The sequence below is a fragment of the Fulmarus glacialis genome, unplaced genomic scaffold, assembly GCF_000690835.1.
Source record: "Fulmarus glacialis isolate BGI_N327 unplaced genomic scaffold, ASM69083v1 scaffold12187, whole genome shotgun sequence".
Lineage (NCBI taxonomy): Eukaryota > Metazoa > Chordata > Aves > Procellariiformes > Procellariidae > Fulmarus > Fulmarus glacialis.
Window position 1 is genome coordinate 577 of NW_009225140.1, and position 18958 is coordinate 19534.

General features: G+C 41.5%; 1 protein-coding gene across 1 annotated transcript in view; it reads left to right on the top strand.

The window, feature by feature from the left end:
• The window catches only part of SMU1 (smu-1 suppressor of mec-8 and unc-52 homolog (C. elegans)), a 12177-nt gene extending 497 nt beyond the window's left edge, over window positions 1-11680 (top strand). Inside the window, exons 3-11 of the mRNA XM_009582385.1 lie at window positions 726-836; window positions 1734-1862; window positions 3143-3262; window positions 3671-3787; window positions 3991-4118; window positions 8564-8690; window positions 9989-10156; window positions 10450-10602; window positions 11257-11680. Coding sequence (XP_009580680.1) covers window positions 726-836; window positions 1734-1862; window positions 3143-3262; window positions 3671-3787; window positions 3991-4118; window positions 8564-8690; window positions 9989-10156; window positions 10450-10602; window positions 11257-11355 — 1152 coding nt within the window. The 3' untranslated portion in view covers window positions 11356-11680. The remainder of the gene's footprint in view (window positions 1-725; window positions 837-1733; window positions 1863-3142; window positions 3263-3670; window positions 3788-3990; window positions 4119-8563; window positions 8691-9988; window positions 10157-10449; window positions 10603-11256) is intronic.
• Window positions 11681-18958: the final 7278 nt, after the last annotated feature.

Genomic DNA, 18958 nt, shown 5'->3' on the forward strand with positions numbered 1-18958 from the left:
TCTTGCATGACCCCTAATATCAGTCCAAGTTGCTAATAGCTTACAGCATCTTTTCTTTTCCATTCTGGGAGTGAGAATGTACAGCTTCCCAGTTTGATGATTTTACATGTTTTGTGAAGTGTTTGGGAAATAATGTGTAACACTTGATCATGAGGCAGCAGAGCAGTGGTTTTGAAGTATACTGCAGGTGGGAGTTTGGGGATTGCATGACCCCTAATATCAGTCCAAGTTGCTAATAGCTTACAGCATCTTTTCTTTTCCATTCTGGGAGTGAGAATGTACAGCTTCCCAGTTTGATGATTTTACATGTTTTGTGAAGTGTTTGGGAAATAATGTGTAACACTTGATCATGAGGCAGCAGAGCAGTGGTTTTGAAGTATACTGCAGGTGGGAGTTTGGGGATTTATACCTGTATCCTGCCACAGGATGACATCTGTGCTTTGCTTTTCCTGTCTTATATGTACAGAAGAAAATGTACATTTTGTAAATAAAATTTTTGTTGTGTAATAACAATAATAAGAAGGCATTATTTCTGACTGATTACGTCAGTCTGACATTTTTAGTGAAAGCATATCCCAAATGTTTCAAGGATTGATGTTAAAGAGAAGGGCTGTTTTGAAGGCCTAATAGAATATTAATCTGGAAGGAGCTTCAATTCAGAGCAATGAATGTTTTTATGGAAAATAGTTTAGAAGAATCACTTCATAAAAATAACTTCTCCCCAGGCATACCCAGATGGAAGTAGCAAAGAGAAGCGGAGAGCTGCTATTGCACAAGCTTTAGCTGGAGAAGTCAGCGTGGTGCCTCCATCTCGTCTTATGGCGTTGTTGGGGCAGGTAATTCTTGAAAAATGTTTTAGTAGCTATGTCAGTTTCTGTAGATCTTTGCCGCATCAAACTAACTATGATGTAGTTGATTCTCCAGCTCTGTAAAAGTAAAGCTTAAATATTGCACATTTACGTGTGGTATAGTTAAAAATGATATTTTTTTCCATGTGGCAAGGATTTAGTGGTGTAGGAAAAGTCAGCACTCTGGCGGTAGATTTCTGCCCATACTCAGCACAGAGAAATTATTTTCAAAATGCATACTAACACACTGTTTCCATTGTTGTACGTACAACTCCTTTTTGATTCTCAGTATGTATTCATTGATACTCTATGCAGACAGTATTTCATGTATTTTGCTCTTTTATGGCTTACATCTTACTTTTTAAGCTTATCAGTATGCCACGTAAATTCTCTGGGCATAACAGGTGTGTCTTGTGACTGAAAGCAGCTCTCTGCTGAAGGGGTTGTGTAAGATTCTGTCTTTTGAATGAAGTTCACTTGTGCCTTCCAGGAAAGCTTATGTGTCATTTTTAATGTATGCAGTTCTAGGCAAACAGACAACAGGTTGGATAATTTAAATTAACACAAGATTGAACTCACACTACGTACATACTGTATACTGCGTACTGAAGGTAGAATGAGAAGGGTGGGCCTGAGTCATTCTCACTTGCAAAAATCGTTTGGGGATAATGTTCTGTTCTGCTTGTGGTCATGAGTTAGGAAGCATAATCTGATAAGTCTTGTTTCAAGTAATTGTTTGCAGTGTATTTGTCTCAAACTGTACAGGTGTACAATTTGTAAGGGCGCAAGAAACTGTTGCTGTATTGTGTTAATTAGAAGCAAGTTTTGATGAGGAAGATGTATGTTAACTGATACCTAACTGTATGGCTTTCAACTCCTCAAAAGGCACTGAAATGGCAGCAGCATCAGGGCCTGCTTCCTCCTGGTATGACAATTGACTTGTTCAGAGGCAAAGCAGCTGTGAAGGACGTAGAAGAAGAAAAGTTCCCCACACAGCTGAGCAGACATATTAAGGTGATGTTGTGTTTGCTTTTATGTGTTTGTTCCTTCCTGTGCTTTACGTTGGAAAATAAGAGGAAACCTTCTGAATTCTTCTGTGGTCTTTTTTGTAAGTCATTTCCCTCTCTTTCTGTGTTGTTTTGTTCGTTTTTTTTTTTAACTGCTTCTCCATGCTTTATCTCGTCAGGAGAATTTTCATGAGAGTCTGAAATGAGGTCTTATAACAAGATTGGGTGCTCATGTCTTTGTGAATATGATAAATGTATTAATTGTTTCTTTGACTTCATAGTTTAGAATCACTCAGTTTTCAGAAGTGGTTTGCTTAGTCCCCTTCTTCATTTGTGCAAGGAAATACTCATGTCTTAAACTTCTGTGCATATTAGCTTCTGTGAACCACTTAAGTTTTGATCATGAACTACTATGTACCAGGTCTACTAATATGATTAGTAGCTCCTTTTCAAGAATTTTATCATACAGATTTTGAAAGAGAAAGAAAACTGTGTTGTAATGGCATAGTTGTCCTGCAGCACTCACTATATGGAATAGGCAGTTTCCTCCTGTGAAGGCTTTTCAACTTCACCAAGCAGTTCTGTACACTGAGAAGTGTTAGTTCACTGTAGTAGCTCCACCAATGCTCACAATGAATGGAAGATAATGTTTTTTGGAAGTCATGGGTTGGAACTTGTGAAATCAATTTGTTCTGTTCAGTAGCGGCTTGGTAAAAATGCTTTGTTCAAGCTTGTTTTGTTCACCAGTACTGATCTTGGATTTTTATATTGATTAGTGAAAACTTTTTTTCTATGCTCAGTCGTCATGGTCACTTGTATTTAAAAATGTAAAATTTAAAATTTTTATATAAAATTATCAAACATTCTCCGTGAAAATTTCACTGGAGAAACATCATTCCAAGTGAAGCAACTTGTACTACTTGAGAAATTTCTGAAGTCTGCTAGGGATATGTGTTGGGTATCAGAAAGGTGTTTGTTAACATACACAATTCACTGCAAAAACAAAAATACGAAGACAACCAACGTAACAGCTGCTGTAAGCACTAAGTGTTTGATGTAAGTTTCACAGATACTACCAGATCAAAAGGGGGTTGGTTTTTGTTTGGTTTTGAAGTGCTAGTATGTAGGTATTGACAGGGTTTTTTTGTACCTTAACATTACATTTGTGAATGCATACCTCTAGAAAATACTGTGGTTTTGCCACAAAATGAGAATACAGTTTTGTTTTAATGAGTTGCTTCTTTTAAATTGCTTATTAGGCTTATTTTATATTCTCCTATAAAACAGTTTGGGCAGAAGTCGCATGTGGAGTGTGCTCGGTTTTCCCCAGATGGACAGTATCTGGTTACTGGCTCTGTTGATGGTTTCATTGAAGTATGGAACTTCACTACTGGAAAGATTAGGAAGGTAAATTGCGCCTTATTTCACATGGATAGTTTGTTGGCCAGAACACCTGGTTTTATTCTTTGAGATTATACTTTGTTTGTTTTCGTTTCTTAGGGACTGTGAATCTGAAAAGGATGTCTGCTTGGGTGATTCAAATTACCGGTCTGGAATCTTTACATGGGTTTAATTGTCTGGTTTGTCATAGCCTTCCCTCCGCAATAACTTTTTTTTTTTTACCTTTCTGGATCACCGTTGTTGCCTCTAAAATGGTGACAATAGCACTTCCCTATTATAAGGCTGTGAGGTGTGCTTGATGATAGGTTATAAAATATAATTGAAGTTAAAACTGCTAGTACTTCTGCACTTCGCCTTAAAATATATTTCATTGAATTCACTATTTTGACTGGTGGATCTTCTGCTTTCATTTAGGATCTGAAGTACCAGGCACAAGATAATTTTATGATGATGGACGATGCAGTGCTGTGCATGTGCTTCAGCAGAGATACAGAAATGCTAGCAACCGGAGCACAAGATGGAAAGATCAAGGTACAAGTCTTTTTGTATGGTATGTTGGTAGAGGTGGTGACCAGAAAGGTTCACTTGCAATTGCAGTAATGTTGCAATTCCATATAAAAACAAGTGAAGTTTAGCATGGCTCAGAAACAGATACGTATGGGTTCTGATGTTTAAGCTTCTGTGATCTCATAACAAAGTAACCACCTCTATTTCATTGGCTGTTTCCTCTCCAGGTGTGGAAAATCCAGAGCGGTCAGTGTCTGAGAAGATTTGAGCGAGCACACAGTAAAGGCGTTACATGCCTCAGTTTCTCTAAAGACAGCAGCCAAATTCTTAGTGCTTCTTTTGATCAGACAATCAGGTAAATAAACTAAGAATATGTGAGCTACAGCGTAGGAGAAAAGAAAATAGAATTTTCACATGAAGCAGTTAAGCTTTTGAATATAGATTCATTTGACCTGGGATTTGATCCTTTTGCGTTGAGTTTTAATACTAATAGGAGAGCATGACTGCTGAGGGTTGAAGAGGAACAGTTTGAAAGTTTGACCTTTCACTTTGCTTAGCTTGCATTATTCCAGGGCGAAGGGCCAAGTACTACTTGTGCTCTATTGTCATTTACATTGACTTTGCACGTTTTCTTTGTGGGAGACTCACAGCTTAAGAAACAGTTGTGTCAAGCTTCAAAAATAACATTTTTTATAATAACCTTAGGGTAAAAAAGATCTGAGGATAACAGGATGATGACATTTTTTGATACAGCCTAATCATACTCACTAGCTTTCATAAATGACATGACAGTCGTTGGTTCCATCCAGTCTGTTGTCCTTGTGAAGCAGTATCATGGGCTCTTCTTTTTCTACTATCTAAAGAAATCCTCTGAGAGCAGCTTTAAGTGTTGCGGTGCATCTTCTCTGCTTTCTCCTGATAGTTGCTGAATAGAGCAAAATTTCCAAAAGTCCAAAAGTGCTTGGGAATCTCAATTAGCAATTATCATGGCTCTCCTGTGGGCTTGAATAAGGGTGTGTGTGTCCCTGTGAGCTGTATGTGGTGAGAGGGAATAAGGTGCATCCCTACACATTCAGGAGCAATCACTTCGCATCGTGTTGCTGCTCCCTAAGTAATGCATTGCCAGCCCTTGTCATAAAAGGGTTCTTGTCCCAGCTCACGCCCTGAATCCATCTCTGTAATCCCAGCCTCCAGATCCACCCCTGTCTCTCTTTCGGATCTGGAGAACTCCCTTTAAAGTGGGAACAAGAGGAAGAAGGACCCAAAGAAAATGTTTTCTGGGCATCTATTCTTCCCAGCAGTCTGACATGGAATACTAGAGACCCAACCCTGGAAGACAGCCACACTGATGGACCCTGAGAGCGTTAAGAGCAGGAGTTGCAATTTGTATCTGGAAATGGCAATACAGCCTTTTCTGTGCTTTAGGGTGCTGGTTTTTGATCTGAGTATCTCTTTAGGTGTATATGGTGTATAAGGGAAGGCTGAGAGAGCTGGGCCTGATCGGCCTGGAAAAAGAAGTCTGAGAAGGGACCTAGTTGCCTCATCTAGAGGTAGTCATAAATAAGACAATGCCAGACTCTTGTCATGTGCACAGTTCCTACAAGGGACAACCTCCAGGAAGTGAAATTCTGATTCTATATAAGGAAAAACAACTTTTTTTTTCCCTTGAGAAAGAAGCAATGCTTGGATATGCTGAGAGAGTTGGGTCAGGCTAGGCGGGGATCTCAACCCTTGAAGACTTCCAAAGCTACATTGAACAAGACCATGAGTGAACTTGGAAGTTGACGTTGCTTTGAGGAGAGCAGTGGAATAGTGGTCTTCTGAGGTCTCTTCCAGCCTAAGTTATTCTGTGATTCTCTGACATGTACCATGTTTTGGAATCTCTGTTAGAGAAAAATTACCTGGCCAGATAATTTATACATTTATGCTGGCAAGAGCAAAAAACTTCTTTCAGTGATGAAAAAGAGCCATAGAGACAGGATCATTTTTTCTCTTCACTCCTGAAAGATAATTCCTATTTCTCCAGGCTGTCTCTGCAGTTCTGCTTTTGGGCATGGGAATTCTTTCTGTTTGTCATGCAAACCATCCGTTGCTGTGTAGCACCAGCACTGTGTTGGGATATGAGCTGTGGGTTTTTTTAACCAGTCTGTACAGTTCAATTTCCCAATGTCCGCCGTGTTCCTTTTGGGCAGTGAAACTGTTCATGGTGTTGAGGGCCCACAAGCTGAGATCTTGGGAACCCAGGAATGGGAGTTGAGTCTTTCTCAAACTTACAAACTTTGCTTTGGTGCGCAATCCAGTTAGTGTAGTTTAGCAAGTTGATAGCGTGTCAGCTCAGTTACACTGGTTGCATATGAGGTCTGTCTGCAGAAAATCCAAGGAAGTACATCCCTCTTAACGTGGTTGGGCTAAACTGAACAAACTTGGCGTTACTTGACACTTTCCACGTGCTGAGACTTACATGCATACAGTTACTGCAGCTTGCCTGGTGTGCAGATGATCTGCAAAGCAACCACATGATAAAGCAATGGATTGTTGTGGGACAGGTATGAAGGTGGTTGGGCTTGCATCTGTGCTCTAAGAAAGCTCAAGCATCTGTGCAACCTCTGTAAGGCAGACTAGGCATACATTATAAAATACTTTAATTTAGAAGGTACCTGTAGAGGTCTAGTCCAATATGCTTCTCAAAACACAACCAACCTTTCAGTTAGGACAGCTTGCTCAGGGCCTTGTCCAGCTGAGTTCTCAAAATCTCCATGGCTGGAGACTCCACTGCTTATCTTGGCATCGGTCCTAGGCCTATACAGTCCTCTTGGAGAAAATCCTGTTGGGACATAAGGAAAGATGTTTTGTTTTGTTTTGTTTTTTCCTTTGTAACTTGTGCCCTTTGCCTCTTGTCCTTCAGCTGTGCACCTCTGAGAAGAATCTGACTCCATTTATTCTGTAAAAACTTGTTAGGTAGTGATGTTGACCAAATAGTTACGATTTTTCAGGTGTTTAGGACTTAGATATCCTTTTTCTTTTTTTTTTCCTTCTTTTTTTTTTTTTTTTAAAGGATCATTGCAGGATGGATAAAAGCAAGAATGAAAGTTAATTGTAACTTTTAATACTAGCAAATGGTCACAAAAATACTCAAACTCTGTTCTAAGTTACCATATGGGCAGTAACCTCATCAAACCCTTGTTCCTGCAGCCCTTAGCAGGGTGCAGTAATTCTGATCCTGCACCTATTTGGTGTCTTGTTACTGGGTGGAATTTGCTCACTGCTGGGTAGATTTGGTTTGCAACAAAGCTTTTCTGTTGCTATGCAGACGCTTTGCTGCAGTTGAAAGCAGCTTAGATCAGTTTTGTCTAGTTCACAGTTAATTTTCTTCTTTGGGGTTATTCTGACTTAATAACAATTTGTTTCACTTTCTTGTCTACAAGGAAGACAGCAGTTAGATGCTTCTGAACTTTTGCTTCTCTGGGCTGAACACACCCAGCCTTCTCAGCCTCTCCTCATGGATCTTAGTGGCCCCTTAGTGGGGGCCCAAAACTGGACACAGTCCTCCAGAGGTGGCTACACCTCTGCCAAGTAGGGGGTGAACCTTGATCTGCAGACTGTGCCTCTAATGCATGTGGTGTGTGGCTGGGTTTCCTCAATGCCACAGCACGCTGCTGGCTTTCACTTTGTTCTCCCCAAGGCCTGCCAGGTCCTTTGCTGCAGACCTCCTCTGCAGCTGGTCAGACCCCAGTTGATTCTGAGGTGGTTCTGCAACAATCTGTTCTCAACATCATGAGGTTTCTCTCAGTCCATCCGTCTCGTTTGTGAAGGTTTCCAACTTCTTCATCTGTCTTTTTCAAAATTGAGTTGCAGGATATGGGACTTACATTGTGAATCAGGTTGTTCCAGTGCTTGATGACTGTATACGTTTTATGTTTAATTGAACAGGATTATGTAATATGTTTAATAGCCTTGGGCTCTTGCCTGTGCTGTAAAACCCAATGGTACCAATGGTACTGCTTTAGATGAAAATGAAGAAATGTGTGGATCTGGAGGCAACTGCACAGTGAACAGGCATTACAAAACATCTGAATGAGAGATGTTAATCTGTTTAAATCTTGGTCCATATGAACTATAGCATAAGCATTTTAATTAAAATTATGTAAGGTTGGATGTTGAATCAAGGACAGCAAGCTGCAAATGGAATAAGCCATTTCATTCTCAAGGCTTCAGACTTCTGCCTGAAAACCATATTTCTGTAGCCAGTAGGTACTACAATTTAAGGCTGATACAGATTAGCAATATAATTTCCTTTTAGATGACTAAGCAAACTCTTTGCAGAGTTGCACAGTAAGAGGCAATGGCAACAGCTTGCAAAAGAGAAAAATTCTGGCTCGGTGTAAGGAAAGAATTTTTCTTAACTCAACTGGACAAGGCCTTGGTCAAGGCCCTGAGCAAGCTGACCTCACTTCAAGTTGAGGAGTCTGTTGGGCAAGAGACTTCCAAACTTAATTCTGTAATTTTTGTTTTGTCAGCTTCATAGTTTCCACTTTCATAGTCCTATCCTCTAATATGTACAGTGTATATTACATACAGGTTGTTGAGGCTGAAGGTTGATGGTATTTCCCCCAGCTTTTCACAGGAACACATAACGTCTTTGATGAAAGGGTCTTGTGATAAAGACTTACGGCTTGCAGATTTTTAGCACTTTTTATTGTTGCCTATCAAAGGTGTCTCAGATTTAAAATACGGTGAAGCTAGAGGGTGGTTCAGGCTATCTCAGTTGCTCACTCAGTTGTGATCTCTGCTGTGTGACAGGATTCATGGTTTAAAATCTGGGAAAACTTTAAAGGAATTCCGTGGTCATTCTTCCTTTGTCAATGAAGCTACTTTTACCCAGGACGGCCACTATATTATCAGCGCATCCTCTGATGGCACAGTGAAGGTAAGATAGCATTTACCCCTTGTAACTAACACATTCGGACTCTTTGCGTATTGTAGCTGATCTGTTAGAACTGCTGCAGTCATTGGAGAAGGACTTGGGGTTATCTGCAATAATAAGTCTTTCTGCTTGTGACCTTTGCTGTAGATTGGTGTAAATGAGAACTGATGAAATTTCATACTGTGCTTACAGACTGCTGCAGAGCCTGTTTCTGCTGTATTTAAGAAAGGAGGACATAAGTGCAGTACTTATCTGCTTGTTCCTGCTTAATTCTGGAAGGATAATTGACTGTGACACCTCTTGTCCTAGAACGTGGGGATTCCCTTGTCTGAAATAATGGCATTTTCTTGCTTACTGTGTTGGACACCTGTTTATTTCTTAGTGCTTAGGAGTCCCTTGCTGTGTGAAGTAGGTAATCTAGCATTAATTAAACTGATTGTAGAAGCGATAGGTTTGGCTTCTAGTCTCAGCAAAGGGTGGAACTACTCACTCTGTACTGGTTAAGAGGAGTAAAGCATTGTTGTGTACAGGGCGTTACTGACTAATAATAAATAAGTAAATGGATATAGAAACAGCTACATTAAGTAAGACATTGATGCAGTGCATGGGAGGTGTAAACAGATCCGGTTTATAGATGTGGCCTAGGAGAGCGTGATAGATTTTGCTCATATTAAATGGGGTATTACTTCAAACTTGCACTCTTTGCTAGACTGCCCCAATCATGGGAATAGCATAAGAAGGTGGTATCTTTCATTTTGATCGTACTAGTATGTAAACAGCAAAAATATTCCACAGATGGTGAGTTACATTTTATTATAAATATTAAACAAGCAGTTCCATTTTCTGTTTCTAAAGAGCTAGAACAACCTGGTGTTGAGCCTGAAGCAGCATTAAGCTGGGACGTCTGTCCCACTGATATCAGCTTTCTTATTGCTTTTTCAGCGATTTTCCTTTCTGTCTTGTGTAAGGCAAATTGCATGTGCAGATATATTCACAGATACCAGGTGAAACCGGAAAGCAAGTCTGGACTCACTCCTCGGGGAATACGCTTAATGAAAGGGAGCCAGGCTGAATTTGGATAATGGAAGTTCACTTTCAGTTCAGTAGTGAAGTTGTTCATGGTGTCCATTCTTCAAAAGAGATGTGATAATTTGTTTTTTTTGAATCTGCTTTAAACTACAATTTTTGGAATTCATATTTCCCTTCAGGAGCCTTAAAAATCTGAATCCTGTATCCTGAATCAGCTCATTTTTATTTAATTTGTTAAAGCTAATTGGTTTTACATTTATTTTTCATACTAGGTTTGGAATGTGAAGACGACAGAGTGCTCAAACACCTTCAAATCTCTTGGCAGCACTGCTGGGACAGACATTACTGTGAACAGTGTCATTCTGCTGCCTAAAAACCCAGAACACTTTGTTGTTTGCAACAGATCGAATACAGTCGTCATTATGAATATGCAAGGACAAGTATGTGATCTTACTGGTGTCCTTTCAAGTCTCTCTCAGTCGTTTTAAGAATGCCAAAAACCTAGTTAATAACTTAGCCTTGGGTTAAACCTGATTTCTCCACTTTGCTTTCATGACAAACTATTCTGTGCCCAGGTTATAGAACAGCTTGACTTGCAGAAAGCGATTGTAGTTATGGAGAGATCCTGTGTTCTAAACACACCTGGCACTGCCTAAATATTTTTGCCCTGAACATAGTAATGATGTGCTGCAGTTTAATCCTGCCAAATATTTTTGGGGGGGTATCTTTACAGATTGTAAGAAGTTTTAGCTCTGGTAAGAGAGAAGGTGGTGACTTTGTCTGCTGTGCGCTTTCACCTCGTGGTGAATGGATCTACTGTGTTGGTGAAGATTTTGTGCTGTATTGCTTTAGCACAGTGACTGGCAAGCTGGAGAGAACTTTGACCGTAAGTTCTTAGCTTTGAGCTTTTGCAGAGTTCTAAACACAAGGATGATCTAAGTGTTCGTTATTTATGAAGTCCATAAGGAGAAGTCTCGTACCAAGGAATCTTTCACCTCTAGCAGCCACGATTGGTAACAAACGCATTCCAGAACACTTGGCTGTATAATGTCTTTAGGTTTTTTTTAGAACCATTTTAATTTTAAAAATTATGAAAATGTTTACCCACCAAGCCAAGAGTGAATTGGTTCAAACGTACTTGAAATAGAGCATGTCTTGACCTGGGCTCCAGCTGATGGAGAATCTGACCAAGCTGTCAGATTTAAAGCTGTCAGGCTTAAATTTGTCTTGGATGAAACTAAAGAGGAATACCAGCTTAAATGTCTGAATTTAATGGGGAACACTTAGATGTTATGGATTTCAGCGGATGTAAACCTTCATTGAACCTTCCCTCACCCAACAAAAAGTAACTGCTTTGTCACAAAAATTATTTGCAACTGCAACTTAATATTTGGGGGCGTATGTTCCTCTGCTTTTGCTGTATGCACAAAGCGCATTAAACCTGAGTCCAGCTTTCCTCTAGTTCTTGTTTGAAGAGAATATTTAGCTTGAATCTGCTAAAGGAAGAATCTTCTGACGCATCTTTCTGTTTATTCTCTAGGTTCATGAAAAAGATGTCATTGGCATTGCTCATCACCCCCACCAAAACCTGATTGCCACTTACAGTGAAGATGGCCTCCTCAAGCTCTGGAAGCCGTAGCTTGATTTTACAATGAGCTATGAAGTGTGCCTGTTAGTTGCAGGTTATTGATGTTTGTGCTTTAACAAGGTCTAAATGCACAGCGTGTGATATTTGGTCAATTTTCAGTTCACGTTTCCAGAGAATGACATTTTTACTCCTTGGTCTAAGAAAGATAGATTGATGCTTAAATATAGCATCAGTTAATTTCAAACACTTTTATTTTTACCAGAGTAGCCAAAGCAACTTCAGTGAGAGTGTTTTTTCTGTCTCCTGAAGTCTGTACTCTTCCTACAGTGTTCATAAAAGTTGAATGAGCTAGGAACTATACACACCTACAAGTGGTTGCTGATTTCCTAGAATACAGTAAAATTACTTTTTTATTTGAGTGAATTATGTGGAATGGGAAAGCTGCCTCTTCTCCACTGCTGAAACAAAGGCACGGTTTTCCTGGAATGCAGATAAGGCTACTCTGTCCTCAGTTTGAAGGCAGAGGCTTTTCTAGTCCAGTGGGTTTTGCTGTGTTCAATTTTCACTACAATTTTTCCAATTACATGTATTAAGTAGTGTCACACAGCTTCCTCAGAACGAAACTATTCTTCCCCATCTCCCAGCACTGCCTGCTATAAACCTGCCTAACGTGGCAGTGAGATATAGTTGGGTTTTTTTTGTTTTGTTTTGTTTATTTTGTTTTGGGGGGTGTGTGTTTGTTTGGGTTTGTTTTTTGGGTTTTGTTTTGTTTTTTCTTTTGTTTTACTTAAACTTCCAGGCTAAAAGGAATTACTACCTGGGCCCTCTTCCTGTAAGTGCATAATGTCTTCAAGACGAGCTTTAATGGAAGCAGACCTCAGGGGATCAATATTTTAAAACATGCAAAAGCCGGTTTACATAGGTCGATTTCCTAATGCTGTGATGCTGCACATGCTGCAGTTATTCTCCTTTTTTCCAGTTTACTCAGTTTAGCTTCCTATTTTCCCAAAAGGGCATGGCATACTTACGCTTTAAATAATTATTTGTAAGATGTTTTTTTCATTTCCTATACCTGTGGACCTAGTTAAGGTGATACTTAGGTCCCACACTATGATAAAAAGAAGCTTTTAGCCTCTTCAGTTTGGAGCAGATGATGATTCCGTTTGAGATCCTGCCTAATGCACACTGTTGTGAATGTACACCACAATCTTCTGAAGTCTGACCATAGTTTTTCTAGGATGCAGCAAAAAATGAGGCGTTGTCTGTAATGATGAGACAAAGCATGTAGATTTGAATCTGCCACGCTGTGTCCTGTACTCCTCTCTTGTGGAATGCTTTCCTGCCACAGTAATCTTTCAAACAGTAATAACTTCTCTTTGACTTAAATTAGTTCCAGTTTAAATAACCTCACAGTTTTTTTCAGCTGGAGGGCTTGATCCTAATGCAAGTATTGGTTGTCAGCTGGTGGCTGACCTCCTTCAGCACTGACCGGTGCGCTTGATTGGTCTATGCTCATATTGGTCTAAGGAAATGCAGAAAAATTTCAGCTTAACTTCTCACATAGCATTGCTTGTTCACTACAACTGTAGTGTTTAGTTCTATGTTTAGCTGTAATGTTTTAATTCCTAAGTTGTTTTTTACTTTCTTAGATACGGCAATAAAGTTATTTTTTAGATAGCAAAAAGTGATTATTTTTCCTGCCTGAAAAGACACCGGTATGTGAGAAACATCCGACAGTAATACATTTGACAAGCTCCATTGGCAATTAGTACTTTCGATACAGGAGATCTTGACAAAATATTTTTAATATTATCTAACTTGTGGTTCATTTTGCCTTCAGATTACACAGAACTGCTAATCCTCAATGTAAACTATATCTTACGTTGTTCTTTAAAAGAAAAGTAGTTGTAGCAAATAAAATCAGAATCCTGAATGTTTAAAGATTGAAATACATTCTCTGGCTTAAAAATGGGAGAAAAACTGGCATTTCTTATGCTTTTTATTTAAGAGTTTCAGAGTTTATTGCATCAAGTACTCAAGACAAAAAAGCGAAATGTACTAATACTCATGAAAGGGCAATGGTAAAACTTACCTCCTGGGCTGCAGCAGTGATTTGTAAAATAGCTGGCAGTTGGCACAAAAGTACAATGGTAATCTTGAAAATGTTAATTTTTTTAAACATAAAATGTAATTTTTTTTTTAATGTAAATGTTGATTTTTTTAATGTAATCTAGGAAGACGTTTTCTCTCTGGAGTATCAGCCAGGTATTATGCCACTTACCTGTATGTAAGACTTGAACAAGGCAACATCTAGTGCTTTTACTAATATTAAAGAAAGCATTGTTCACCCATGGGCCTTGCTTTATTCTTGAATTACTTTGCTTGGAACTGGTAAGTTCCGTCATACATAGAGGAGTGCAGAATGCTTTGCGGGGGGAGCACCTTGTAATGAAAGTCTCGTAGGTCAGTTCATCCTCCTGTTTCTGAACTGGAGATCAACGAATTTCAGCCTTGCTTGGGTGGAATTGGCTGCCTGTCTGTATGTGCTTGCAGAATGTATGTGGAAGAGCTACTACCATCTCAGCAAAAAATAAGTGAGCTTAGGTTCTTGCACAATTACGCAAGTGGTGGATGTAACATTTTTTTTAATGTTATTGGGTAGTACTTTGTCCAAGTAACATGTAAGCCTGTAGATAGGGCTGTAGTCCTGCTCTGATACCACTACCAGTTTGCCATCTGCAAAGATAAATCAAACCCTCCGTTGAGTCCTAGTAGGATTTAGGGAGACCAGCTGAAAACTGAAGACTCGATCTCAAAAGGAAAAGATCCTTTATGAATGTCTTATAAAGCAGCCAAATACTCATGAGGTCTGAGAGACTAGGCAATCTCCATGGTTGCCTACCAGCTGGTGTGAATCCCGGATTCTGCATGTTGCTGAGGATTTTGAACCATGAGCTTGGGTGAGAGGGCCTGCCTCCGATTCGGGGCAGCTTGATAACACCAGTGGTCAGTCTGAGATAAGAAGAGAAAGTATGTTGCAGAGGTTTATAGGAAAGATGATGCTAAAACTCAGTTGTAAATGCTCTTCAGTAACAGCTTTTACTCATTTTCTGCCTAGTGTCTGCAGGGGTTTCATGAGTCCTTTTTAAGCATGGTTATTCCATCTCCAGTTCCTGTTGATGATGTTGGCTCCAGTGTGTGTTCTCTGGATAGCTGTAAATAAACCCTACGACCTTCTGGATCATGGCGGCTTCTGAGAAGCAGGCTGAGCACTCTTGGATCTGAATGTCAGGGGGAAAAGCATAGGCTTTAGGTGAATCCTAAGGAGAAAGGTGGCAAAACGCTTTATTTCAGGGGCAGAGTAGGAATCCTGTGGAAATGCTTTGGCTCTCTATGGAGCAAGATACAAGGAGATGGATGCTGCTGAAGTGAAGGGAGCATAACAATTTTACCTATTAACAGGTGCTGCTTGCATTATGAAATAGGGTAATGAAAAGCCCTCTTCAGTTTCTTTGTGTCCCTTAGCCTATAAAACTGCTCCCTGTGTAGTAGCAAGTTCTCCTGATACTGCCTCTGCTTTGTTGGGCAGGAAATGGCATTTGCTTGTCTGGGAGCAGGCACGTGCTGCTGCCAACTAGTTAAGCCTTTCCTGCCTTCCCAAATTAGAAGCTTTGTAAGCCAAATCAACAAATAAGGGTTCTTTCAAGTTTTATTCACAGAATGACATGATGTCTGAGGTTGGAAAGGTTGGAGACTCCACCACCTCCTTTGGCAACCTGTGCCGGTGCTTGGTCACCCTCACAGTAAGTAGTGTTCCCTGATGTTCAGAGAGAACTGCCCGTGTTTCAGTTTGTGCCTGTTTCCTCTGGTCCTGCCACTGGGCAGCACTGGAAAGAGCCTGGCTCCGTCCTCTTTGCACCCTCCCTTCAGGTATTTATATCCATTGATGAGATCCCCCCTAAGCCTTCTGTTCTCCAGGCTGAACAGTCCCAGCTCTCTCAGCCTTTCCTCATAGGAGAGATGTCCACTCCCTTCAAGCATCTTTGTGGCACTTTGCTGGACTCTCTCCGGTATGTCTGTGTCCCTCTTTGCATTGGGGAGCCCAAAACCAGACACAGTGCTCCAGCTGTGGCCTCACCAGTGCTGAGTAGAGGGGAAGGATCACCTCTGTCAACTGGGATACATTAGCCTTCTTTCCAAAAAGGGCACATTACTGGCTCATGTTCAACTTGCTGTCCACCAGGACCCCCAGGTTCTTTTCTGCAAAGCTGCTTTCCAGCTGGGTGGCCCCCAGCATGTACTGGCTCCTGGGGTTGTTCCTCCCCAGCTGCAGGACTTTGCACTTCCCCTTATTGGACTTCATGAGGTTCCTGTCAGCCCATTTCTCCAGCCTGTCATGGTCCCTCTGGATGCCATCCTCTGGATGGCAGCACAACCCTCTCTTGTATCAGCTTGTTCTCCCAGTTTTGTGTCACCCGCAAACTCGCTGAGGGTATACGCTGTCCCATCATCCAGATCATTATGGGAGATTAACAGGGAGATTAACAGGACTGGACCTAGTACTGACCCCTGCAGTACGCTTGCTAGTCACTGGCCTCCAACTAGACTTTGTTCCACTGGTCACCACCTTCCGGGCCTGGCCGTTCAGCCAGTTTTCAATCCACCTCACTGCTCATTCAGCCCATACATCAATAGCTTCTCTGTGGGGATCTCATGGGAGACAGTGTCTCCCATAAGGTAAACAATATCCACTGCTCTCCCCTCATCTACCAGGCCAATCATTTCATCTTAAAGTCTATGAAGTTGGTCAAGCATGATTTCCCCTTGGTGAAGCCACGCTGACTACTGATGATTTTCTTGTTGATGTGCCTGGTTTTGATGTACCTGATTTCCAGGTTTAGCTGCTCCATCACTTTCCCAGGGATCAAGGTGCGGTTGACAGGCCTTTCATTCCCTGGATCCTCCTTCTTGCCCTTCTTAAAGACAGAAGTGAGATTTGCTTTCCACCAGACTTCAGACACTTCCCCCAATCGCCATGATTGATCAAAGTTATTGAGAATAGCCTTGCAATGGTATCTTCCAGCTCCCACAGCACTTGTGGGTGCATCCCATCAGGGCCCATGGACTTATGTATGTCCAGTTTGCTTAAGTCTTCCCTGACCTGATCCTCTTCCAAGGGTACATCCTCCTTGCTCCAGACTTTCCCCTTGGTCTCTGGGCCCTGGGATTCTTAAAGGCCAGTGTTGCTAGTAAGATTGAGGCAAAGAAGTCAGTCAGTACCTCAACCTTTTCCATGTCCTGTGTAACCAGGTGCCCCACTTCATTTGGCAATGGGCCCACATTTTCCCTAGCCTTTCCCACCTATTTACTTATAGAAGCCCTTGTTATCTTTGACATCCCTGACCAGATGCAACTCCAGGTGAGCTTTAGCTTTTGTAACTTCAACCCTGGATGCTCGGACAACATCTTTGTGTTCCTCCCAACTTACCTGTCCTTGGTTACACCCTCTGGATGCTTCCTTTTTGTGTTTGAGTTTGGCCAGGAGTTCCTTGATCATCCACACAGACTTCCTGGCATTTTTGCCTGACTTCCTATTCACTGGGATGGACTGCTCTTGAGCCTGGAGGAGGTAAGCCTTAAATATTAACCAGCTTTCTTGGACCCCTCTTCCCTCCAGGGCCTTATCCCATGGGATGCTTCCAAGCAGACCTTTGAAGAGACTAAAGTCTGCTCTCCCAAAGTCCGGGGTTGAGAACTTGCTTTTTACCCTCCTCCATCTTCTCAGGATCCTGAACGCCACCATCTCATGGTCACTGCAGCCAAGGCTGCCTTTGACCTTCACAGTCCCAATAAGCCCCTTGTTGGCGAATACAAGGTCCAGCAGAGCACCTCTCCTTGTTGGCTCCTCTATCACTTGGCTCGGGAAGTTCTCACTGATGCACTCCAGGAACCTCCTGGATTGATTATGTCCTGCTGTGTTGTCCTGCCAGCAGATATCAGGGTGGTTGAAGTCCCCCGTTCTTTGGGCACTATTCTAGTGCTTCTCTTACCTCCTAAGAAAACATGGAACCTAGCATTTCTTTGTCTGTGGTTTTGGAAGAGGATGGCTTAAATCAAACCTTGCTTCTCTCAGTGTGCCTTACTAATGCTTTGAGCACCAATCAATCACAAATGGAAGCAGGAACATGTCTTCCCAGATGAAGTTGCTAATGAAAACAAGCAAGTTGCTTGCTTGCTTGACCTCGCGTCACACTGCAAGTTCAAAGCAGATTTGGGATCATTGAGTTTTTTCCCCCAGGCTGAGCAAACTTCTTGCACTGCTGCTGGGTAACAAGTAGACAGCGAATAGGGAGGAGAGGACAGTTAGGGCCCTGAAGTCTTACAGGCACAAGCAATGAGAGCAGGCTCTTAAATGAGCCTGCAGTGGGTGTTCTCAGTTTCACCGCAAACCTGTGGAATAGTGGAGCTGCTAGATTTCTGGGGAAAAAACAAGTCCTACACGCCTGGCGCACAGTGGAAAGAATCGTTGTAATAGACTAGACTCTAAGCCTGGTGGTATGAATTTGGTGTTGTTGAAACTGAAACAGTGGAAGTAATTGCAAACATCAACCCCGGCTATGATAGGTTGGAGTACGACGCAGGTAGTTATGGAAGCAGATATTTTGTGCTACGGTATCCTCAATTTCTACAGCTGTCCATTCAGTTCATTCCCCAAAATGGGAAACTGTATCCCACATAGAGCAACAAGAAGTTAGAAAAAATTGTCTTGTTTAATTTTTCAGTGGCACATGTTTTGCTGCTTGCTGTATAATACCCAGAACATCACAGGAGAACTAAGAAGCTTGGAAGAGGCTGTATGCTGTACTCAGTATCTCGCTTGAAGGTCTAAGGGCTGGGTCCTCCTTCTTGCTAGCTCTTGCCTTCACTTGCTAGTGCTTTTTGCTGAAGGCTTACTCTTCTGCTGCCAGTGTATTTCTTTGGGACAGCTGTTATGTCTGTCACTAGTTCATTTCAAAGCAGAATGCTAAACTGGTGGTGTTTCTGCTGCCCTTCCTGCGTTAGTAGTAGCATCCTTCCCTGGGCTGCTCTGGCAAGGCTTCTGGAGGCTTCTGGTCAGCCACCCTCCTGGAAGCTAGACCTGGCCCATTCTCTAGACAAGCTGTGGTGTCATCAAGCACGATGCAGAATTGGCCACCACGGTCTTGAGACTCATCACCTCAACTGTGTTGATGCAGCTATGGGTGTGGTGAAAGGAAAACTAAAGTGTCTCTGGGAAAAAAAGGCTATGGAATGGTTTTTTATATAACACAGTTATCTGAAGCAAAATCATGTCCTGTTGTCACCCTCAAGGCACTGCACTGAGCTTGGTTTGCCCTGGCTGTTTTGATCCCACAGTTAAGGAAAAAGAACAAACAAGGGTGCTTACTGAACTGAAAACAAGTAGCATATTTTAGTGGTTTATTCTGAAGACAGTTGTGCAGGAGTCTCAGCCCTAGCCAGCGGTAGGATTACTTTCTGTTCCTCCCCTTGACTCAGCCAAACTGTCCTACTGATAGAGCAAAGGCTCCCTGCTGGTCACATTTGTACAGCTCACTGATGAGCTCATTCAAGTAGAATTTGGAAAGACACTTCGCCTACAGAATTTTATTCCTGC